We start from the raw sequence: 24,167 nt of genomic DNA, 5'->3' as shown, positions 1-24,167 counted from the left end.
AAAGGAAAAACAAATCAACCCACCTAATAAAAGTATACTTAATCATAACAAAAATCATAAAATCTGGGGCTGGGGAATGGCTCAAAGGGCTGAGGGGTACACTGCACGAGCCCCAGGCTGAGCTGGGTCCCACACACAGGGTCTCCCAAGCCCCACAGCCCCCCTAGAATTACCGGATGTGGTCCAATAAGCAAACAAAAAATATCCCACAAATTACTATTTGGACAACTGGCTTACATGAACCAAATACTGAATTATTAAATTTCATTCAATTATCAAATTGGTAGTACAAGGATTTCATCTCCGTTCGCTTGCCCCTAGCTGTGCAGAGAGCGTGGGGAGCAAACCATGGTGCTCAGCTGGGCAGTATCAGCCTTCCAGTCCAACAGTCTGGCCTACCACAAGGGTCCCACAACCTGGCACCACTCGGGGCGACCAGGGTCACCCCCGATGCTGTGTAAGTGTCACGCAGTTCTGGGGATCAAACTCGGGGTCTCGCACATGCTACACGGAACGAGCTACGTCCCAGCCGGCGGGTTTTCAACTGTTGCTCGCTGAAAGCACAGGGCCAGGGAACCGGGCTCAAGGGCGCGAGCTCACGCTGTGCATGTTGGTGACCTCGGGCCAATCAGCCCCTGGCACCCATGGTTCTCCAGCCCCACCAAGTATAAGCCCGAAGTAAACAGAAACAAAAGCAAAAACAGCAATTTTTTGTTTGCTTATTTTTAGACCACGCCCGGCAAGCGCCTTCCCCACTATACTACTGCTCCAGACAGGAAAATGACATTTTTTCCCCTAGGATTATTCTATTAGAGAGGGCCGCTCTAAGTAAGCCATAAGCTTTCATTTCTGACACCGCATCAATAATTCTGCTAAAGCAAACCGCACTCACTCATCAGCACTGTCGGGAAATGGATGGGCCGTCCACTCTCCAGACATTCTCTCTACAGGAAACTGCTCACCTCTGGGATTAGCATGGGGATTCCTGGGTCTGGCCTCTGGACAAGGTCTTCTGTCCTCCATGTCTGACCGGACAGACCCCTCCGCGTTCAGGCTCCGTTATCTGGAACTCTGCCCAGCTGGGGAGTTATTGGTTGTCTCACAGACACAGCATCTAGGAAGTGGGGGGAAAAGCCCAGCATCAAGTCAATCCTTTGACTTCGTACTTTTATAATCTGTTAAGTGAGAGTCCAACACAGGTTTTAATCACAGTCACAAGCGTCCACCTCTATGAATGGCCAATTACAACCCAGGTGGCTCAGGGGTCAAAAACCCCTTCTTGCATTTTCTTGGAAATAGAATGAAGTCATCAGTTTCCATTCAGAACTACTTCCCAGCTTATTCCTTGGTAAAGTTACTTACTCAGTTGCTAGGTTTCATTTTCCTTTCCCACCGAGCAAATACTGTTGACAAAACGGAAACGGGTGCATTTTTGTTTATCCAAAAGCCATGATTTATCACGTTTGGCATTTATACCAAACAGAACTCCAGCGTACTGTAGTTTATAAAGAACTAGTAGGCAATTATCTTTCTGTCCTTCCAAATATAAGCAAGGCGATGAAGCCTTTCCCCGACTAAATCGACTAAATCGAGAGAATGAAGTGACACGTCTCAAAAAAAAAAAGGGAGCCGCTCCTTTCCCGGCCTGAAGGGGAAGAGGAAGCCCCTTGGAGCACTTCTCAGTTCAACTCCCACAGACATCATGCGGGCTGGGAAACAGTGGGTGACTCAGAGTCCTCCAGCCCAGGGATTTTTGCGACTGTCCCTTCACTGAGTTTTAAAATATTCATAGCTGGAAACTGTGAATAGATCTGGCATTATGTCGGGAGTAGCTTTGAACCTCAGCAGAAGAGAAAAAAAGAAAGTCTCTTTCCTTCCCACTGGTATTCTGGGTGACTGTCTTCCCTCAACGTATTTTGTGGCCCAGCTGCAATATTTAGAGAACCATTTTTTTAAAAAAAAATCAAACAAATAATCGGTGGAACAAATCCCTTCTGCTGGTCCCCACCCCCCAAACAAAAACAAACCGACCCAGAAAGTCAGAAATCTGGAGAGGGGTGGGAAGAAGAGAATGAAAGGAACGGATGAAGAGCTAGAGAAAGAAAAGGAAGGAAAGGACAGAAAGAGAGAGACAGAGAGAAAAGAAGAAAAGAAAGGGAACAGGCAGAGGGAGGCCGAGATGCAGGAGCCTTGGGAGCGGGTCTCGGGGAAGCCAGGCCCCAAGGGCAGGAAGCAGAAAATTAGTGCTGGTCAAGCTGGCAAGCGGGTCACCGCGGAGAATGGTCATTACCGGGGCGGGCGGCGGGGCTGCCGGCGGGGGGAGGTCTCCGGGGGTCCCGAGCGGGGGCGGCGGCGGGTTCAGGGGCCGCGTGGGCGGGGAGGAGGAGCAGGGGCCGGGGCGCAGAGGAGGCGGGAGGCCGCGCTCGCTCGCTCGCTGGCTCGGCCGAGGCCCAGCCGGGGGCCCGGGCAGGGGAGCGGGGGGCAGGGGAGCGGGGCGCCGGGAGGGGAGGGGAGGAGGGGCGCCAGCAGGGTGCACGGGGGCCGCGGAGGGGTGCCGATGGGGAGGGGGACCGCAGGGGGCGGGGGCCGGGAGCGGCGAGCGGCGAGGAGGGCGCCGGGGGCGGGGGCGGGGGCCGGGCGCCGAGGAGGGGGCGGGAGGGGGTCCGGGCGCCGAAGACGGGGCGGGAGCGGGCCCGGGCGCCGAGGCGGGGTCGGGCAGGGGGTCCGAGCGCCGAGGAGGGCCGGCCGGGGGGCTCGGGGCGCCGCGGTGGGGCCCCGCGGAGGGTCCGGGCGTGAAGGTGGCGGGGACGGGGGGGCCCCGGGGCGGGCTCCGGGCTCCGGGCTCCGGGCGGGGGTCCGGGGCGGGGTCGGGGCGGGGGTCGGGCGCGGGGCGGGGGGCGGGCGCGGGTCACTCACTGGGCCGGGCCGCGTCCTGTCCCTGGCGCCGCGCACTTTCGGTTTCCGTCCTGCGCGGGGCGGGGCGGGGCGAGGCGGCCGGGGCGGGGGGCGGAGGGCGGGGGCGGGGGCGGGCCGGGGGCCGGGCCGGCGGGGCGCGGGCGCCGCCCGAGCGCGAGTCGCCTCAGCTGCCCCCGGCGGCGGCGGCGGCGGCGGGCGGGCGGGCCGGGGCCCGGGCCGGCGCGGGCTGCGGCGGGGCCCGGAGGCGGCGCGGGCGCCCGAGCGGCGGCCCGGGGCGAGCGACGCGCGACATGGCGGCGCGGCCGGCGGGCCCGGCGGCCCCTCGGGGGCGGGAGGGGGCGGGGCGGGGCGAGGCGCGGCCCTGCCGGGGACGGTGAGGCGCTCGCGGCCGGGCGGCGCCGAGACTACACTTCCCAGAGGGCCCCGCGCGCCGCGCGAGACGAGAAGGGCCCGCCTCCGGCGCAGCGCGCAGGCGCGAGAGTTCCGCCTGGCTATATAAGGCGCGGCTCGCGGCGCTCCCGGCCTTTCGCTTCCGCGGCGCGCTGCGCCCTCCTCTCTCGTGCGCTTCCGCTCGCTGCGCTTCGCACCGACCTGGGCATGGCATCGCGGGTAAGTGGACAGTGCCCCGTTCTACTCCAGGGTTTGCACTCCTTCGTGCCTGCTTCCGCCCCTGCTGCCCGGACACGGGCCTGGGGCGCGCGGCGCGGCCCGCCGGTGGACGTGATGACCACTCTTTTTTCCCCATCAGATCGACAATGCTGATGGTTCTTTGCCTTTGCCAGTTACTTCTGATCACACCGGCCTTCCGGTGAGCCGTCGGCCGTGTGGCCTTGGGAGCGGGGCCCCGCCACTGACGCCCATCTTGTTGCAGGTCCGCAGGACACGGCGCCGGGAGCGCACGGCGTGGACCTCGCAGGGGGCGGCGGCGGCGGCTGGGGGCTCCCAGCGAGCCGCCTGCGACCTTCTGCCTGCGCGCCCCTGCCTTGGGGCTCAGGTAGGTCCCTTCGTCTCTTTGGAGGCTGTCTTTCCCCACCAAGACCCACCTGGGCCTCGAACCTTGGCCGCACACGTGCTCGGCCAGCGCCTAGGCCTCGCCGCACCTCCTCTTGGGGGGCGGGGGAGGGACAGGAAGGAGAAGTGGTTGCATCGAGCTGAAAACACGCTGAAGTGGGTCAGGCTCCAATTTTTACGTTATTAAGAAAAGAAATGGTTGCCCGCGCCCTCATTCACGCTCAAGTGGATCAGGGTCTGGTTGAAGTCAGCAAGACGAGCCTTAGAGCACTGCAGACCTCTGGCTTTAGCTTTCGGTTTGCTGGGTGGAGGTCTTCCTCTGGTCAAGGTACTTTTCCAGGACGGGGCTTACGCCGTGTGTATTTGCTATGAATTCTGGACATTTGAAAGGCATGCGGGGGTGGGGGGGGCCTGGATACTGGAGGAAATCGATCTAGTTTTCAGTTTGGCTGTGTGGGACACATCCAAAGATGTGTGATGTCCCCTCTGCACTGCCCTTGGGCTGTTGCTACCTTAAAGTGTTGATGTGGGGCTGGAGCAATAGCACAGCGGGTAGGGCGTTTGCCTTGCACGTGGCCGACCCTGGTTCGATTCCCAGCATCTCATTATGGTCCCCTGAACACCGCCAGGAGTAATTCCTAAGCACAGAGCCAGGACTAACCCCTGTGCATTGCCGGGTGTGACCCCCCCAAAAAAAGTGTTGGTGGTGAAGCTTTGGATTAAAACAGATGAGGTCGGCATTGGGGTAGTAACCATTTCCCCATGTTCTCCTGGCAGTGGGGTGTGTATTCAGAATGGGGGGAGCTGTTGACAGTGACGGCGTTTTCTGGAGTGGGCGAACGTGCATGCCTGGTTGGAGGCACAGCAACACGATCTTGGTGTGGGGCTTTTCCTAGAGGCCAAGAGCTTTGTGCTGGCATATATGATGACTGAATTTTTTCCCCGGCAGATCGACCATGTTGATCGCTTTCCTTTGCCAGTTTCTTGTCTGATGTGCCAGCGCAAGCAGCTGCTTGATCTCCCTTTCCCGAGTCTGAGGTTCTGAAAGGCTAAGGTGTGTTCTCCTGCAGGTATGAAGCGGACTGGAATGGATCCGTAGGAACTCACAAGAGAGGAATGTCTCCTGAGTGACCACGTGCTCGTGAGATGGATCTGCGGCATGGTAGGTGATACTTCTGTTTGAAACCTTAGGTTGACCTCTTGGTAGCGCTCCAAAATGGGTCAGTGCAGTGATGACTTGACTTTTTTCCCCATCAGATCGACCCTGTTGATCCAACAGCTTTAAGCCAGTTTTAGTCTGATGCATTGACCGCAGAAAACTTGTAATTTAGAGCTAGGGCTCTCAGTCTTCGGTGTTTCATCTTGGCTTCATTTGTTCACTTTCTACAGGTGTGGAGGCTTGGAGACGGGACCGTAAGGTTGCCAGCAGCCTGGTCTTACCATCACAGCTATTGGAGGTGAGGCTTTTTTCAGCAAGTGGTGGAAGGAGGCCCCGCTGGCTACTTTCAGCTGTCTGTGTGCCAGGAATTGGACCCAGGTCTGGCATGTGGTAGCTGTATACCCTGATCACTCTATTTAGATTTAATATAGATAGGTTTCATCTATTTTTTTAAATTCCTTAGAGCTGGGAACGTAAAACTGTCTGTACAAAGCACTAATGTCTCCCTTTCTTTCCTAGGCAGTTGCCCAGCTGAAGTTGGAATGAAATGTTGAGGAAGGTCAGCTTCTCAGAGAGGCCCACAGACTCAAGTAGCCTGAACCAATGTTAATCAGATTTATAGATTTATTTTTTAAATAAAAATCCTTTGATTTTTCGAAATTATTCAGTTGTCTTGTATCTTGTTTATTCCTCCATGTGCAGAACAATTTGACCCAAGGAGTGGTATTTTACTGTTTATTAAAATGAATCCGTATTCTTCACATTCTGGGTTCTGTGTTAGACCAGTAGGTACTTAAACATTTTCCAGCTGGGACTCCAGGTATAAAACCTTTTATCTAGAATCTACTACTAACGGACATAAGGTGTGAGAAGCTCTAAACCTAGTGCTCCAAATTAAGGCATAAGCCCTGCTCTGCATTCCTGGTGGACTATGGGGGGAGTAGAGGGCACGCAAGGTGTCTAGGATGAAATCCAGGTCAGCCATTGCCAGGTGAGAGACCTGTTTACTGTGCTGGTGCTCTGCTCACAGGGTTCCCATGTGCCAGGTATGCACTTGAGCTCAGGCCCATGGCATGTCTCTTAAAAGACCACTCATACATGCATGTGCCTGTTAGACTCTTAGTTTCATAACTAGTGCGTACATGAATCTTCCTGCCATGCTGCAAGGAAGCTCTGTTGGGGAAAATTAAGATTTGATGCACCAAAGGAGGGTGCATTAGGGCTCACCAGAGAGTTCATTACCATCTCATTTTATCCACCTCTGCGTGTTCATTGCTATCACTGGTTTCCTATCTGCATCCTGTGTCCACAGAAGGAGCAACACAAGATGACCTGGAGTTGCTGTGTGCCCCAGAAAGGGCCATTGTCTTCCTTGGCAATTACGTGGCCTTGATCAGGGATGAGGTGAACAAAGTTTTAGGAGGGGGGATGGGGGGAAGTGCTTACTTTGCATGCAGCTGACCTGAGTGATTTCTGGCATCCCTTGGTCCCCAAAGCCCCTAAGGAAAGATCCTGATGAACACAACCAAAAGAAAAAACCCACAAAAGTTGGCAGGCCCTGTGTGGCAAGAGTTTCTAAGGAAATTCTTGGATCACTTTCAGCGGTTTATTTATAACAATACTGTCACTGTCCGTTCATCGATTTTGCTCGAGTGGGCCCAGTAACATTGTGAGACTTGTTACTGTGTTTAGCATATTGAGTACCACAAGGGTAGCTTGTCAGAGAGGGGAGGGACAATCGAACTCAGCCATGTCACTGAATTTGAATGAATTGTTTGGGGGCTGAATTATAATTGCTTTGGGGCAGGGGTTGGGGTTTGGGATGGAAACATCCCAAATACGGTGGTGGGAAGGTATTGTGGAATTAGTGTTTGAATATTAAATATCAAATACTTCGAACTACATTATACAAATTTCTAAGAACAAAATAGTTTCTGTTTATTATGCAATAGGGGCTGGAGTATTATGCAATAGGTGATTAGGACCCTCACCTTGCAAGCAGCTGATGGAGGTTCAATCCCAAAACCGCCTAGGGTCTCCTGAGACCTGCCAGGAGTGATCGCTGAGCACAGCGCCAGGAGTAAGCCCTGAGCAACTGGTTGTACTCAAAAGCAGACAAAAATATTACATAATATTATTTTTCTTTTGTACAGTTCTGTGAAGCTTACACAAGTAGGCATTTTGACAGCTACCACCTGAGGATACCCAAAATTCCCTTTTTATTCACACACCCTCCCCATCTGAACTAATGGCATCCACTGGGTTTGTCTTTGGGGGCTCTTGAGTAAAAGGGGCTTAAATGAGACTCCCCTCACGAGCAGTGTCTGGTATCTGAGGTGCATCCAGGCTGGTACCCGCACTCACCTCTTTCTCTTTTGCTCAAGTGGAGACAGCTATGCCCAAGTGAGCGAGCCGCGCGATCTGTTCAATATTTCAACATTTCTCCTTCAAATTCAATTTTCTTGTTTTTGGGGGAAGGTGGGCCTTGGATGAGCAGGGGGATCACACCCAACAGTGCTCAGGGGTTACATCGGGCTCTGCAGTGAGAAATTACTTCAGGCAGTGCTCGGGGGACCATATGGAATGGTGGAAATCAAACCCACCAAGGGAAAATACTTCCTTTTTCTTTCCAGCCTCGACAAATTCAGTTTTGTAAGGGGAAGGTAATGTTATACCCACTTTATAGACGGAGATCTGGAACTGGTGGAAATCACAAGCTCTGCTGTGGGCTAGGACTAACCCAGGTATGGAATAATCTGTGTATGTGTGTATGTGCGTGCGTGTGTGTGTGTGTGTGTGTGTGTGTGTGTGTGTGTGTGTACGTACTCTGGGCCACACCTGGCTATGCCCTGTATCACTCTTCAAAGGTCACAGGGGTGGGGCTGGAGCGATAGCATAACGAGTAGGGCATTTGCCTTGCAAGCAGTCACACGTGGCCGACCCAGGTTCGATTCCCACCAGCATCCCATATGGTCCCCTGAGCACCACCAGGAGTAACCCCTGAGCATCGCCAAATGTGACTCAAAAACAAACAAACAAAAAAACAGTCACAGGGGATCAGGGGTTGTGAGTCCAAGAAAGAACCTCATATGCGCAGTGACAGGCTGCACTTGAGCCAAACAAGCAGTAGGCCTAAGTTTCTGTATCCCCAAGTCGTAGGCTTCGAGTTCCCTGAGAATTCCCTTGGCTGAAGCTGGAAATCCCCTAAACAGTCCTATGATAAGTAGGAGATCTCTGGAAACAGCAGGTGGGCATGACCACAGACTTGTGACTGCTTCGTTGCAATTCTTGGGAAAACCACCTACTTTGCTAATATAACCTGTATGTGATACGCCATTCTCTGGAACCTGGGTCGGGGTCCTTGTCAAGACTCCACTGCGTTGGATGAGGCTTGGACCCTAGCTGGAGCTGGCAATAAAGGTTCCTTTGCTTTTGCATTCTCATTTGTGGAACTGGTGTCTCTGTGAATGAGAAACTCAGAACCCAGGTGTAACAGGGTGGCACCAGGGGCTAAAGCCGGGTCAGCTCTGTGCAAGGCAAGTCCCGACTGTACAATAGCTCTGGTCCCTCAAAACCATCTCGAAAGCCTCTTCCCAGGCAACAGGACAAGGAGACAGAACTTCCAGGCTGGATTCTTGGGGAAAAGACCTGTGAACCCCTGGTATTTCCCAGAAATGTTTCTGATCTCATTCAAGCAGCTCCCGGGGGGAATAACTCCATCACTACAACACAGGCTGCGAGCCAGCCCCAAATGAACTCAGTCACAGCCATCTTAACTGTAATCCATTTATTGTGGCCAAGTTCCTTCTGCTCCCATTTGGTCACCGGAGTGGGCAAACTACCGCCATCATGATTGGAGATTCCAGTTTTATTTTGAGTTTTATTGGGAAGCCAGACCCTGTGGTGCTTCAGGACATTCATGGGGATTATTTCCTGCAGATGGGGTGGAATGGAGTGCGTGTGTGTGTGTGTGTGTGTGTGTGTGTGTGTGTGATGTAGGGTGGGGGTTCAAGCAGGCTTCCTCCTGTGAAGTAATCCCTCTAGCCCTTAGAGTTATCTCTCTGGACCCTTATTTTATATTAATTAAAATTTTTTACGTGTTTTTAAGATTAGCATCTATTGGGAAAGGAGTGATTGTACCAGTGGGTAGAGCATTTGCCTTGCATGCAGCTGACCCAGGTTCCAGCCCCGGCATCCCATAGGGTCCCCCAGGAATAAGGCCTGAGTGCAGAGCCAGAAGTAACCCCTGAGCATTGCCAGGTGTGGCCCACCCCCAAAAAATAAAAAACCCAAAATAAATAAAATCAGCATGTTTGTTATTAATTTAATGTTACTTAAGATTTTGTTTTTAATTTTAATAAACATACAATTTTATGTTAATAAAAATTTGGTTTTGGTGTGGGGGGGCACATCCCCCCGGTACTCAGGAGTGACTCCCTGCCCTGGCCCTGGCCCTTACTCAGGATGGAATGCCCGCCTGGCCTGATGATGAGGTGCATCACCCCTGTCCTTTCAGAGAGCTCCCCAACTTTCAACATTTGGTAACTTTTTTTTTTTTTTTGCTTTTTGGGTCACACCTGGCAATGCACAGGAGTTACTCCTGGCTCTGCACTCAGGAATTACATCTGGCGGCGCTCAGGGGACCATATGGGATGCTGGGAACCGAACCCGGGTTGGCCTTGAGCAAGGCAAAGCCTTGTACTGTTGCTCCAGCCCCAACATTTGGTAACTTTTTTGGCTCACACCCAGCTGTGCTCAGGGATCACTCCTGCCTGGACCCCGGGATTTGAAACCATGTAACCGGGAACCATCTCACCAGCATCCCATGCAAAAGGAGCGCTCAGCACTTACTCCTCCTTGGAGGACTCTTGGGGTGCTGGGGATCAAACCCAGCTTGACCAAGTGCAAGCAGATTCCTGAATTCCCGTGCTATCTCTTTGAACCCTTTATGTTATTTTTTGGGTATTTTTTTGTTGTTGGTGGTGGTACTTTTTTTTTTCTTTTTTTGGTTTGAGATCACACCCAGAGATGCTCAGGACTTCTCCTGACTGTGTGCTCAGGAATCACTCCTGGCAGGGCCTAGGACCCTATGAGATCTTGGGGGTGGGGATTGACCCAGGGTGACTTCTTTCAGGGCAAGCGGCCGACCCGCTGTGCTATTGCTCCAACCTCTCCACCCCTATATTAACCTTTATTTTAGGTTGCATCTGGTGGTGCTTAGAAGCTGCTGCCGATTTGGTGCTCAGCAGTCACTCCCAGTTTTGTTTGGGGGGGCCGTGGGGTATCAGGGATAAACCGAGCCCTTTGAACTCTGTCCCCAGACCTTATTGCATTATTCTGTGTTTTATTTTACTCTTTTATTGATTTCCATTTTAGTGTAATTTGATCTTATTTTACTAACGTGATATCATTGTTAAATTTCAATTTTTTTTTTTACTTTTTGGCTTTTTGGGTCACACCCAGTGATGCACAGGGGTTACTCCTGGCTCTGCACTCAGGAATTACACCCAGCAGTAGCTCAGGGGACCCTATTGGATGCTGGGAATCAAACCCGGGTCGGCCGCGTGCAAGGCAAACGCCCCACCTGCTGTGCTATCACTCCAGCCCTGTCATTGTTAAATTTTAATTTAAGTAGTTTACTGTGATAGAGCCATTTAATCTTAATGATAATTTTAATTCTAGTCTAATTTTAATTTTATGATATTTCATTGTTACTTTGTTATGTTAATTTTTAGACTAAATTTTCTCTACTTTAAATTAATGTTATTGGATGTCATTCCACTGTTTTAAGTGTTGTAATAAAATTTTATTCAACTGCATGCAATTTATATTATCATATCATTACATTTATTTTATTATTTAATGTATTTAATTTTGAGGGTTTTGTTCTAGGCCTCATCTAGCAGTCTTCAGGGGTTACTCCTGGCGGTGCTTGGAGGAGCATATGAGGTGCCAGGAACAAAAGTGGATTGATCTGCTTAATGAGAAAAGCATCTGGGACTGGAGCAATAGAATAGCAGGGAAGGCGTTTGCCTTGCACACAGCCGGCCCGTGTTCGATTCCCAGCATCCCATATGGTCCCCTGAGCAACGCCGGGGGTAATTCCTGAGTGCAGAGCCAGGAATAACCCCTGTGCATCTCCAGGTGTGACCCCTCCCCCCAAAAAAATAAATAAAATAAAAAATAAGGAAAGCATCTCAACCCTTCTGCTATCTCCCTGGCTCCTTATTTTCGTTTTTGAAAGTAAAATTAAAATATTAATTTTATTTTATTTAATATTATTCATTTTATTTTATTTAAAACGTTGGGGAGAAGCTCCCAGTGGTGCTTTGGGGCTTCTCCTGGCCAGGGTTTGTAGGCAGCGATGCTGGGAATCCAACCCCAGTCTCCTACCGGAGGTAATGCTGACCTCTCCTTGCCTGAGTCCTGTATTTATTCATTCTTTCTTTCGAGGAAGGGGTGCATCCAACGGTGTAGTGCTCAGAGAAGTACCACAAAGAAGTACAAAGTAGAACATCCTAACCAGTGCAAACGTTCCAGGCCCTTGAGCTGGGTCACACCCAGCTCTGCACTCAGGAATGACTCCTGGACGAATTACTCCTGGCGGTGCTCATGGGGCCCTATGGAGTACATAGGATCGAACCCCGGTCTGCCGTGTGCAAAGCTACGGGGCAAGTGCCTCGCCCCCATGCTATGGCTCCCACACTGGTTCTGTGTTTTTGTTGTAAATCTAGCATCTGATTCTAGGCACCCCCTGGTTGGAGTTGATGGTGAAGCCTTTTTTTTTTTTTTTTTTGAGGCGGGTGTCATACCCAGCAATGCTCAGGAGTCACTCCTGACTCTGCACTCAGTAATCACTCCTGCCCATGCTTGGAGGACCATATGGGATGCCAGGAATCGAACCCAGGTGGGCCCTGTGCAAGGCAAACGCCCAACCTGCTGTGTTATGGCTCCGCCCAATGGCGAAAGGATGATGGCCCCTTGCACCTTCTGAGTCTCTCTTATTCTTTCTCCACTTGGATTTTCCCTCCAAGATTGCCTATGGGGGAGGGGCTGGAGCGATAGTACAGCGGGGAGGGGCTTTGCCTTGCATGTGCCAACCCAGGTTCCATCCCGGGCATCCCATATGGTCCCCTAAGCATTGTCAGGAGTGATTCCTGAGTGCAGAGCCAGGAGTCAGCCCTGAGCATCCCCGGTATGGCTCAAAAAGAAAAACAAAAAATTGTCTAGGGGGAATTTGAGGTTTGTGGCATATCCTGAGGGCTACTTTCCGAACTCTCTTCAGAGCCTAACTGAACCCATACTGACAACTCCCCTGGCCAATTGCTCCCCAGAGCCCAGGGCTAATGAATTGCAGGTCTGTTTAGACGGGCTTTTCTTTGATCTGAGTCATGGCAGAAATAGACCATCTTGCGCTTATTTATAGCTGTGACTTTTTTGAAAGAGAGAAAAGGAGAAATCTGGATCCTCTCACTTGGCAGACGCGTTGATCGGATCCCACGCTTCCTCGGCTGGAACAGATGGGCGCCCAGGCCCCGGGGTGCGGGGGGGACTGGCTGGGGATGGAACGGGTGGGGCGGTCCTCGTGGCTGGGAATAGGCTTCTGCGCTGAGGTTAAGCGGCAGTAGATGTCGTCTGGCGCTTGGACACCACTTTTGGCTCTGCGCAGACTGACCTGATTCTGTTTGCTTTTTCAGCGGGTGGGGGAAGCACCCAATGGTGCTCAGGGCGTTCTCCTGGCCTTGCCTTGGAACTTCAGCCTGATGGGCTGGGAATCATTCCTAAACAGCTTGGGAGGTCCCCTCTCCCACCTCCCCACTTCTTTCTCAAATGTTTTTGTTTCTGGGGCACACTCAGTGATGCTCAGGGGTTACTCCTGCCTCTGCACTCAGGAATTACTCCTGGCGGTGCTCAGGGGACCAGATGGGATGCTGGGAATTGAACCTGGGTCGGTTGCATGCAAGGCCATCAGCCAACCTGCTGCACTACTGCTCTGGCCCCTAAAATATATATGTGTGTATATGTAGCACTGTCTTCCCGCTGTTCATCGATTTGCTCGAGCGGGCCCGGTAACGTCTCCATTGTGAGACTTGTTGTTACTGTGTTTGGCATATCGAAAACACCACAGGTAGCTTACCAGGCTTTGCCATGCGGGCACGATACTCTCGGTAGCTTGCCAGGCTCTCAGAAAGGAAATGCGGCGGCGGAAAAGGGGCCACCGTGGGGAAGAGTGTGAGAAATGCTGTTGTAGCTAGCGGATAACAAGGAGTACTAGGTGGGGAAACTGAGGCAGAGGGAGGCGAAAAGACCTCCAGCTGGGCAGTCCAAGGGACCAAGAACTAAAGCCTCCCAGACCCTCCCCTCTCTCTGTCCCTCTCTCTCTGTCTCTGTCTCTCTCTCTGTCTCTGTCTCTCTATCTCTTTCTCTCTCTCCTAATACTGAATCACAAAGTCACAAAAATATTTGTGATTGAGTTTCCAGCGTAGGGCTGGAGAGATAGCACAGCGGTAGGACGTTTGTCTTGCGCGTGTATATATGTATGTATATATATATATTTCTTTTTATGTTAAAAAATATGTATATATAAATGCCTGGGCCAGAGAGGTATACAGCAGGTAGCCACTTGCCTCGCCAGGTTGACCATGGCACCACACATGGTTTCCCCAGGCACCACCAGGAGTGATCCCTGAGTTCAGAGACAGGAGTAAGTCCTGAGCACAATTTAGCATGTGCAAAACAAATAGTAATAAATGGAGAAATGAGAAAGTATTTTGCAAAATGAGTAAGTTCGGGAGGCTGGTTAATCAACTTGTCACGACTCATTGGTCAACTTAAAAATGATTCAGATGGGAAAGTTTGTAAGTCTGTAACTGTACCTCATGGTGATTCACTAATAAAAAATTTTAAAAAAAATGGTTCAGATGCGGCCAGGGAAATGGTATTATCTCCAATTATTGGAAGGGGCTGTTGGATTTCGAGTATCACAATTACCTTGCACCCAGATTACCTCTGGGTTCGATCCCAGCATCCCATATAGTTCCCTAAGTCCTATCAGGAAGATCTCAGAGTACAGAGCCAGGAGTAAGCCCTGAGCACAGCTGGCTGTGATCCAAACCCCCTCAAAAAAGGAAGAAGACGGTACCCTTTGTGTTGTGTGTGCTTAGCCGGCAGAGAGCACCCTTCCGGGGCAGTAGAGAAAAAAGGAGCAGCTACTTAGCACCGTGTCGGGAAGTTTTTGGGCCACAGATAGGTGTGAAGCTTCATTCTCTGCTCAGCTCAGGGCAGGGACCCCCGATATCACTCTGGGGAGCCTGCTAGGTTCTGATGCTCAGGAGAAAAATACCTTCCGGACTGCTTCATGGCTTAGCCCATGCTGGGTAACTTATAGCCAGGGCCTGTCTGAAATACGAGAAGTGCCGGGAAAACTTCCACAGGAAACTGCCTCCCGCCCCTGCCTGAGCACGTGAGAGTCTCCTGGTCTCTCCCCGCATCCGGTCCAGGTTCCTGTTGAGAAGCATGAAGACGGTGCCTCCAGAATGGACCCATCATTTGACTATGGTCTTCCTGCTGGCAGTGAACTTGGAGTCAGTACATGCCATTTCCAAAGAAAATTTCTATGTAAAATAGAAATTTGTTTGTGTGTTTATTTTTCTGTTGTGGTGTTTTTTTTTTTTAAATTTTTTGAGGGGAGCACACCCAGTGATGCTCAGGGATTACTCCTGGCTCTGCACTCAGGAATCACTCCTGGCAGTGCTCAGGGGACCATATAGAATTCCAGGGATCGAACCCGGATTGGCCACATGCAAGACAAACATCCTGCCCGCTGTGCTATCACTCTGGCCCATGATTTATTTTCTTTTGCTTTTAAAACATATATATTCTTTGCTTTTTTGGGTCACACCCAGTGATGCACAGGGTTTACTCCTGGCTCTTCACTCAGGAATTACTCCTAGCGGTGCTCAGGGGACCATCTGGGATGCTGGGAATCGAACCTGGGTCGGCCGCGTGCAGGGCAAACGCACTACTCGCTGTGCTATCGCTCCAGCCCCCCCCGTTTTTTTTTAAACATATTTAAAAACTTTTTTGGGGAGCCACATTGGGCAGTACCTAGGAGTTGCTCCTAACATACTCAGAGCATCGCGGGCCATATGGCACATCCATCCTACGTGGAATCGGAACATCCACGGGGCGTGCTGTGTCGTGGCCCTCAGAGCTTCTTCTGGGCCCAGACGGCTTCCAGTGCAGGATATAATGACTTCATGTACAATTTGAATGACAGCAACAAAACTCTTCCTATCATTTTAATTTTTTTTAAGAGTTCAGCTTTTATCATCTTTAAAAATAGATGGTACTTACAGATAGGAAGGATATAAAATATTCAACATATCACACGATAACTATAATTATTGCAAAAATATGTAAAATTTAGAAAAGAAAACAGAATGGTATTAAAATGCATGCCAACTCTATTCAGATTTTCCAGCTAAGAGCACCCACAGGCAATAGCATGAGAAATAAGAATGTTAAGTGTGTGTGTGTGTGTCTGTGTGTCTGTGTGTCTGTGTCTGTGTTAGGAGTATCAGTCCCTCATAACCTGCCCCTATCCTGCGGCAAATACCATGTAGATTGGCAGCGAGGGTTTACTGCTTTCCTGCTTTGTGACCTTGGAAATTCCTATGTAAATCATATTCTTTTTTACCTTTAGTGCTGGGGACTCAAACCTAGTACCGGTCTAAAAGCAAGTGTTTCCCTATTGGGCTGCATCCCACAACTCTGAAAATGATCTTTGTTTCTTTACTGTAAAATTTACTTTGTTTCTTTCCCTGTAAAATGAAGCTCTGAAGTGGCAAATAGGTATTTGTCTTGAAAGCTCCTTAGATACTTCCTAGAAAACCGTCAAAGATGGAGTTGGCAACTTAATGGCTTGTTTTTTTGTTTTGTTTTGTTTTTTTTGTTTCGTTTTGTTTTGTTTTTCATTTAGCCTTGGGATGTTGTATAGTGGGCATTTTTTTTTTTAATCTGGGAAAAGTGGAAAAAACTTATCGCTCTCTCTCCACTTAAAATAATTGATTTTTCCTTCTTCCTCCTTCCCTGCTCCCTTTTTAGTCATCTTTAATATGCTGAGTCGCTAATTAAGCAAATGCAGTCCCATAATGAAAAGCCCCTTCTAGAGAAAAAAAAAAAACACTTCAAAATTCTCTCTTTCTTCTCTGTCTTTCTCTTCCTCTGAAATCACAAGTAGGTTTTTATTGCCACAGCTTGATTCCTGTTAAGGAGTCCATGTTTTTTGTTTTGTTTTTTTCTTTTTGGGTCTCACCCAGCGATGCTCAGGGATTTCTCCTGGCTCTGCACTCAGGCATTACCCCTGGTGGTGCTCGGGGGACCATATGGGATGCTGGGGGTTGAATTCTGGTGCAAGGCAAATGCCCTCCCTGCTGTACTATGGCTGTACTATTGCTCCTGTCCACATTTTCACTCCTCACTGCTTTTATGCCTTTGGTGCAGAAGTCAAAATGTCAAATAGTCATAAAGCTACGAGATATCTTAGTACCATTATGAAAACAGCTCAGATCTTGCCAGGACTTCCCCGTCTTCTGCCAAAAGGTCGAAGTACCACACTTTAAGAACCACTGGTCAGGGCAGAGAGACAGCTCATGCTTTGCGAGCGAAAGGCTCTGAGTTCAGTCCCTGGCAAGGTCTGGTACCCCAGGCCCTGGAGCGAAGCTGAGTGTAATCGGGGACTCAGCACTGCAGGGCCTGAGCACCATCCCGTTACCGGGCTCGAACCCTAACCACCTGGCCTGGTTGGCCAAATTACTGGGAGGGGCTCTCGGGTTCCCTGAGCATTGCTGGGGCCCCCACGGCCCCAAAGAGCCATGGGTCTATTCTGTACACATCAATCCTAATTCTCTGGTTTCCCTACCCATCTCCTTTTTCTGCTCCAAGATGCCATCAGAGTGACATCTTGCTTCCAGCTGGGTGCCCTGGCCGTTCCTTCTTCCTGGTCATTCAGCGGAGAGCCGCCTCACTTTAGATCCTCTCCAGTGTATTGAGGGCACACATCTCCGTCAAGGGTGTTCGGAGACACAGTTGGAAGTCTGCCCCAAGTGGGCGGCAGAGGGCAACCAGGACACAGAAGGGACCACTAAGACCCCAGCTGGTCCCCGGAGCCCTGTCAGGAGTAAGCCCTGATCACAGCTGGGTGTGGCCCCCCAAAGTAAAACAAGTTCAAGCTCATGGGGTGGCTTGGAACACAGTGTTGTACCGGTTCTCTGAACAAGGAAGAGAGACCATCCCGGTGATGCAAAAGCAAGGAGTTTTTTGTTTGTTTGGTTTTGCTTTTTGGGTCACACCTGGCGATGCTCAAGGGTCACTCCTGGCTCTGCACTCAGGAATTACTCCTAGCAGTGCTCAGGGGACCATATGGGATGCTGGGAATTGAAAATGGGTCAGTCACGTGCAAGGCAAACTCCCTACCCGCTGTGCTATCGCTCCACCCCCAAAGCAAGGAATTTTATTGCTAGCTCGAGCTAGGGTCCAAGTCCCCACTGATGCAGCAGCCTCAGGAAGAGGACCCCGACTCTAGTTTCAGGGGGCTTATATAGCATATGGTACATAAGCTACTCCTTCTTTGCAGCTAACAAAAGACAATTTCTGGCACCAGCATTGCTGAAACGGCACATGGTGATTGATTGAGCCCACCTGCTGGGCCCAAGGACTTTCCAAGTGGGGTCTTGGTTGACTAGTTTCGAATTGTTTCATTTCTGGGAAACTGAGACTGTTTCGGTTCCAGGAACTGAACCTGAGGCTTGACTGATGTTTCTCTTTTCTGCTGCCTGTCATGGCCGTTGCCACTGCTTATAGGATGGCTCACCTCTTCAAGAGTGACACTTGGAGGGCTGGAGCCATAGCACAGCGGGTAGGGCATTTGCCTTGCATGTGGCTGACCCAGGGTTCAATTCCCAGTATCCCATATGGTCCCCTGAGCACTGAGAGGAGTAATTCCTGAGTGCAGAGCCAGGAGTAACCCCTGAGCATCGCCGTATGTCACCCAAAAATTAAAAAAAAAAAGAGTGACCCTGAGGCCACCACACAGAGATCAAGGCTAAGAAAAGACAGTGGCCCCACGCGCTGTGGTACACCGAGAGCTCCCTAGCTGCCTGTGTCTGGGTCTCCTGGGAACCCCACTGGGCTCTTGATACCCTCTCCCCAGGGGTCGGCCCTCCGGAAAACGCCAGTCACGCTGTCCCGAGCGCAGTGGGGACGCCGGAGCCTGGAGCCCAGAGATGATGGGCTTCCTGACCTCCTGAGTGCCCACGGTGACTTCCTGCCCCTCGAGGCACTGTCAGCTGTAAATCAAGTGTTACACCCGGGTTCCGGTCACAGAACGAACAGTTCCGCACACGAGAACACAAAAGCAGAGGAACTGTTATTGCCAGTTCAAGCTAGGGTCCAAGTCTATCCAAAGCCGAGGAGTCTTGACCAGGACTCCGACCCTAATTCCAGGGAATGGTAGATGGCATCTGATTACATAAGCAACGTTGGTGCGGTTGTTGGTGACAGTTTACAGTTTTTCCAAGAATTGCAAGGGAGCAGTCCCAAGTCTGAGCTAGTTGGTCATGTCCACCTGCTGCGCCCAAAGATATCTCACTTATCACCACCGGGGAGGGGCGGCTCGGGGAGTTCCAGCGTTGGCCAGTCTCAGGGAATTCGAAACCCATGCTTTGGGGAAACAGAAACTTAGGCCTGACAGCTAAGCTAGAGCTTGTCATGGCACATATGAGGCTCTTTCTTCGCCTCACACAAGTCCCTGCTCTAGTCTCCAGCCAGAAGCCCCGGCTGGGATGCGAGGCAGCTCTGTTTGGTGCAGGGCTCTGGGCTGTTGAGAGCACGTGACCGTCTCTCCGGCTCTGGGTTGAGCCAAGGGCCAACAATGTCTAAACCTTCCTGCTTCTCTCTTAAGCTCCCGAGGAATCCAGGAGGGTGTGTAGCACTTGAACACACTCCTCACTTAGGACCCTGTTAGGTGCTCAGTGAATTTTGCTCTTCCGGTCTCTATATCTTTGTTTTCTTTCCTTCTTTCCTTCGTTCTCTTTTTTTCTCTTCCTTCCTTCCTTCCTTCTTTCCTTCTTCCTTTCTGGGGGAGAGGTGGCCACACCCTGTGATGCTCAGGGCTACTCCTGGCTCATGCACTTAGGAATTACTCCTGGTGGTGCTCAGGGGACCATATGGGATGCCGGGGCTCGAACCCAGGTCAGCTGCGTGCAAGGCAAGCGCCCTCCCCTACCTGCTGTATTGCCGCTCTAGCCCCATCTTTTTCCCCTTTTAATTCCATTTCCTTCTCCACCACCTTACAGAAGCACTGCTGAAGGATGCTGCATTATACATATGTAAAGCATACGACTTGTTCAGGGTTTTTTTGTTTTGTTTTGCCACGTTACTCCCGGCAGCCTTGGGAAACCCACCGTGGTGCTGGAGTGAACCAGACTGGGCACACGCAAGGCAAGTGCCCTGCTGACCGTATTAGTGTTCTGGACCATCACTTGCTCAGTTTTTTTGGTTTGTTTGGTTTGTTTTTTGGGTCACATCCAGGGGCCCTCAGGACTTCCTCCTGGCTCTGCTCTCAGGGATCACTCGTGGCAGGGCCCAGAGGACCATATGGGGCACTGGGCATTGAGCCTGGCTTGACCATGAGCCAGGCAACCGCCCTTCCCTCTGTCCTACCTCCCTGGCTCCTCCCTATTTTATTTTAATGGCACAACCTTACATTGCTGGATGCATCATAAAGGCCAGAATAAGCCCCTATTGAGAATCGCAGAATGACATCTTATTATGACATCTTATTATCTCATTCCTACTTTGGACAAACTGGCAGGTTACCGAACGTAGTCTTCCCACACGGCAGAGTCTGGCAAACTCCCCGTGGCGTACCCAATATGCCAAATACCAGTAACAATGATGGGTCTCATTCTCCTAAAGAGCCTTGAATATAATCTCAGGGCTAGGATGAAGGAGACGTTACTGGGGCCTGCTCGAGGCAATCGACGAATAACAGGATGATTTGTGATTTGTGATTGTGAGAATCACAGGGGTTAGTGGCTGCTATTTGATATCACAGTGCACTGTAGCCCTGTCCTCCAGCTGTTCATCGATTTGCTCGAGCGGGCCCAGTAACGTCTCCATTGTGAGACTTTGTTGTTACTGTGTTTGGCATATCGAATACGTCACGGGGAGCTTGCCAGGCTTTGCCTTGCGGGTGAGATACTCTCAGTAGCTTGCCGGGCTCTCCGAGAAGGGTGGAGGAATCGAACCCCGCTCAGCCAGGCTGACCGCGCGCAAGGCAAATGCCCTTACCGCTGTGCTATCACTCCAGCCCGATATCATAGTGAAATATCAGATAACCTCGTGTTCAGGTCTTCGATACCTCTGAGTTGAAAGGGATGTGATTTTTTGTTTTGTTTTGTTTTTGAAGTAAAAACATTTTACTTGGAGGTTTTTAGGAAAGGGAAGGAGGGAGGGATGGAGGGAGAGAGGGAGAAAGGGAGAGAGAGAAGAGACAGAGAAGAGTTAGAGAGAGAAAGAAGAAAGAGAAGAGAGACAGGAGAGAGAGGGAGAGGGAGAGAGAGCGAGGGACAGAGAGAGAGAGAGTGAGAGAGTGAGCGAGTGAGAGAGAGACATGCTTTTCAGAGAAAAGGCAGGCTCCAAAAGTGGAGAGCCCCTACACACATCCAGCATTAGGCTTGAAGTAGGCAGATACGTGAGGGAAGGGCCTCCACAGCAGTGGAATTTCTCGGAACTAATAAAACCACCTGACTCAAAGGCCGTCAGGACCCACCTGTGGCTACAGCAACTAAGACCTGATAAGAACTTTACTGAGACCTGGACTAGAGACGGCTGGATCAGATCCAGGGGGAACAAAGGTCAAGAAAAGGACTTTTGAAGATGACCATTGACCAATCCCGACTCTTTCCCCCTGGCAACCACCCTAGCAACAGACTCTAACCTAGCTAGAAAGCCCCATGTGGGACAGCTTGTTAAAAACCCTATGATGGGGGCTGGAGCGATAGCACAACGGGTAGGGCATTTGCCTTGCACGCAGCCAACATGGCCAACACAGGTTCGATTCCCAGCATCCCATATGGTTCCTTCCTCAAAGCCTCCAAATAAAACCTGTTTTTACTTCACGGCTGGTCTACTCTGCAGTTCCTCTCTGCAAGAAGGGCGAAGACCCTGAAGGCCTGGGAAAGGCCAACGACTGACTTTCCTTCCCCTGCAAAGAGCAATTCCTTGCTCCAGCCTGAGTCCGCGGCTCCCCGAGAGATCGGGTGCTGAGAAGACCAGATGGACATCAGGTGTGGCTTGTCCAGTGGACATCAGGTGGGGCTGGCAGGGCTCTGGCCGGTGTCACTCAGGGACTCATCTATTGACTTTATCACCCAGCCGGTCCCGAGGTGGCAGAGGCTGATGGGGAGAAAGTGGTCAAGTCTCTCCCTTAGCCTCACGTAAATTGCCTGGGGGCTGGGGGGGGGGGGGTGGCCAGCAACTTCAAACTGACAAACTGCATGGCAAAGTTGTAACAAAGTTGCAACCCAACTTGTATCAATTGGATATTTGTTTTCCTTTCTCCTACCCCTCCAATTCAGTTCGGATAAACCGCCAGTGCGCCTATCTACCGGGTAAGGTGCACCTGTATTTTTATGTTTTGCAAAGTCTGGACAGACTTGGTTGTGCCAGCAGCCTCCTCTGGTCCTGTCTCTACAGGAGTTATTTCGGTTGAGCTCCACAACGTGTTTATGTGGCAGTGCATTGGTTTATTGGCTCTAGACATTATTGATTTTTGCTCTCCAATGTGAGAGGTGGGTTCTTTTTTTTTTTTTTTTTTTTTTTTTTTTTGGCTTTTTGGGTCACACCCGTTGATGCACAGGGGTTACTCCTGACTCTGCACTCAGGAATTACTCCTGGCGGTACTCGGGGAACCAAATGGGATTCCCAGGATCGACACGGCTCGGCCGCCTGCAAGACAAATGCCCTACCCGTTGTACTATTGCTCCAACCCCGCGGGTTCATTTTTATAACCCGTGCGCCTCCTGTGACATTCTCTGTCTGTGTATGAAAAAGATCACCAGCTTTTCACGGATACTAGTGATTTCTTATACTTTATTTTTGAACTAGACTTTTAATTTTATTAAAAAAAATGTATGTTTGATTTTGGACCATACCCAGTGATGCTCAAGGATTACTCCTGGCTCTACACTCAGGAATTACTTCTAGGGGAGCTCGGGGGTTGGGGGGCAGATGGGATGCTGGGGATCAAACCTGGGTTGGGGGGATGCAAGGCAAGCACCTTACCTCCTGTACCATCAATCCAGCCATCCCCACTACCCCAATTTTTTTCTTTTGTTTTAGGGCCACATCTGGCGATACTCAGGGCTTACTCCTAACCCTGCACTCCGGAATCATTCCTGGTGATTCTCAGGGTACCTTATAGGGTGCTGGAGCTGGAACCGGGGTCAGCTGTGTGAAAGGCTATACTATTTTTTTCCCAATTTCTCCAAATTTTTGGGGGGGGGGAGAATGCTCAGAGCTTACTCTTGGCCTTGCACTCCTGGATTACTCGGGGGACATATTCAGTGCCAGGGATGGAACCCTGAGTCAGTTGTGTGCCAGGGGAGGTGTGCCAGTCCCTTCCCCAGGTCAACCCCCCTCCCTTCCCCCCTCCTCATCTCTTCTTTGTGCGGAAGGTGGGCTGGGCTTTATTTTTAGAAACACCGCCACCTGCTGGTGTATTGTTGCAACGCCAACCTGTGGTCCTCCTGCCCCCGTTTTCACTAACGCTTGTTTTCACACTGGACAGCCGACTGCAGCAGGGTCGAGGACGTTTTCAGCAGAGCTGACGTGACCTGGGCGGACGCTGGCACCCCCTGCATAACAGGAGGGACCCCAGGGAGTGTGATGGCAGCTCTCTGGGGTGTCACGGCCCCAGGCTGCTGCTGGCTTCACAGGATGCTGGTGGCAGCAGGAATCTATGCGGGGTGGCCCCCACCTGGGAGCTTCCTGCCAGTGTGGCGGTTGGGGCAGGGGCCAGGCTGGTCTCGGGTCCCCTCTGCCAACATGGTGGTGGTGGTTTTTGGGCCACACCCTGCGGTGCTCGGGGCTGACTCCTGCACTCCGGGATCACACTGGGGGTGCTCAGGGGACCCAATGGGGTGCCGGGGACCACCCGGGTGGGCCATGTGCCAGGCAAGCGCCCTCCCTGGGGTCCTGGGGCTCCCGCCCGCCTCTGCCAACACTCCCAGTGGGGCGAAGCTCATTTCTCCTCAAGCCCCTCCTCAGTGGGGCCCTGTCGGACCTGGACCCTGGGCAGCGGCCATTCCTCCTGGCCTCTCTGCCTGCCCCCAAAAGCTGGAGAGCAGGGTCGAGACAGCGGTGCTTTGCACATGCAGCCCTGGGTTCCATTTCCAGCCCCACATGATCCTAAGCACTGCTGGGAGTGACCCTCACGCCCAAGCCAGGGCTAGCTTTCCAGACATGACAGCGCCCTCCCCTTCCCCAATCTGTGAGTGTGGGATTGGGCTCCCTGGCCTTCCTGGAGACCTGAGTCCAGTCTCCTGCCGAGAGTCGTGCCCCGTGTGCCCTCCCCACCAGGACCCTCTGCCTTCACCTCCTGTCAGTCCCTCTTGCTTGTTCCGCTCTGACCGTGCAATCTTCCTGATCCTGCCTCAGGGACTTTGCACGGCTCCACCCCACCCCTCACGGGACCCACTCTCAGTCTGTTCCAAGCTCTGCTTAAATGTTCTGGGTTCTGCAGGCCTGTCCCTCATCCCTGCCCTCGTGCCTCTTATCCTGCTGGAACTTTCTTCCAGCAGGGGCACTGGTTGAAACGTCATTTTATTTTATTTCATTTTTGCCACACCCAGCGGTGCTCAGGGCCTGCTCCTGGCTGTGTGCTGGGTCTGTGGTTGCTTCCCCGGGGCTCAGGGGGCTGTGAGGTGTCAGGGATGACCTTCCCGCTGTACCAAACCTGTGTTCGCCTGTGGAGCGAGCCCGTCCCTGGGCTCCTGCAACGGCTTTTTAAATATTT

The 24,167-nt window shown here is 51.5% G+C and overlaps 1 protein-coding gene, 1 long non-coding RNA gene and 3 other non-coding genes across 6 annotated transcripts in view; 4 read left to right on the top strand and 1 right to left on the bottom strand.

Annotated features, from left to right (window-relative positions):
- Positions 1–3,003, bottom strand: part of ZNFX1 (zinc finger NFX1-type containing 1) — a 28,178-nt gene extending 25,175 nt beyond the window's left edge. For both annotated transcript variants that reach the window (XM_056108423.1, XM_056108424.1), the window contains exons 1-2: positions 2,917–3,003; positions 963–1,114 (exon numbers count right to left, since the gene is read on the bottom strand). In XM_056108423.1, coding sequence (XP_055964398.1) covers positions 963–1,023 — 61 coding nt within the window. In that variant the 5' untranslated portion in view covers positions 1,024–1,114; positions 2,917–3,003. The remainder of the gene's footprint in view (positions 1–962; positions 1,115–2,916) is intronic.
- A 432-nt stretch (positions 3,004–3,435) lies between these two features.
- LOC130017711 (uncharacterized) lies at positions 3,436–5,743 on the top strand. The gene is made up of 5 exons (XR_008791439.1): positions 3,436–3,525; positions 3,788–3,910; positions 4,998–5,089; positions 5,317–5,384; positions 5,606–5,743. It is a non-coding gene; the product is annotated as an uncharacterized LOC130017711 (long non-coding RNA).
- On the top strand, positions 3,627–3,718 carry LOC130017724 (small nucleolar SNORD12/SNORD106). The gene has a single exon (XR_008791442.1). It is a non-coding gene; the product is annotated as a small nucleolar SNORD12/SNORD106 (small nucleolar RNA).
- Positions 4,840–4,928, top strand: LOC130017725 (small nucleolar SNORD12/SNORD106). Its single transcript, XR_008791443.1, has one exon. It is a non-coding gene; the product is annotated as a small nucleolar SNORD12/SNORD106 (small nucleolar RNA).
- Positions 5,148–5,237, top strand: LOC130017723 (small nucleolar SNORD12/SNORD106). The gene has a single exon (XR_008791441.1). It is a non-coding gene; the product is annotated as a small nucleolar SNORD12/SNORD106 (small nucleolar RNA).
- Positions 5,744–24,167: the final 18,424 nt, after the last annotated feature.

Source organism: Sorex fumeus, unplaced genomic scaffold (assembly GCF_029834395.1).
Source record: "Sorex fumeus unplaced genomic scaffold, SorFum_2.1 ptg000213l, whole genome shotgun sequence".
Taxonomy (NCBI): domain Eukaryota; kingdom Metazoa; phylum Chordata; class Mammalia; order Eulipotyphla; family Soricidae; genus Sorex; species Sorex fumeus.
Note: the sequence above shows the minus strand (reverse complement) of the source record. Positions and strands in the feature narration are given on the sequence as shown.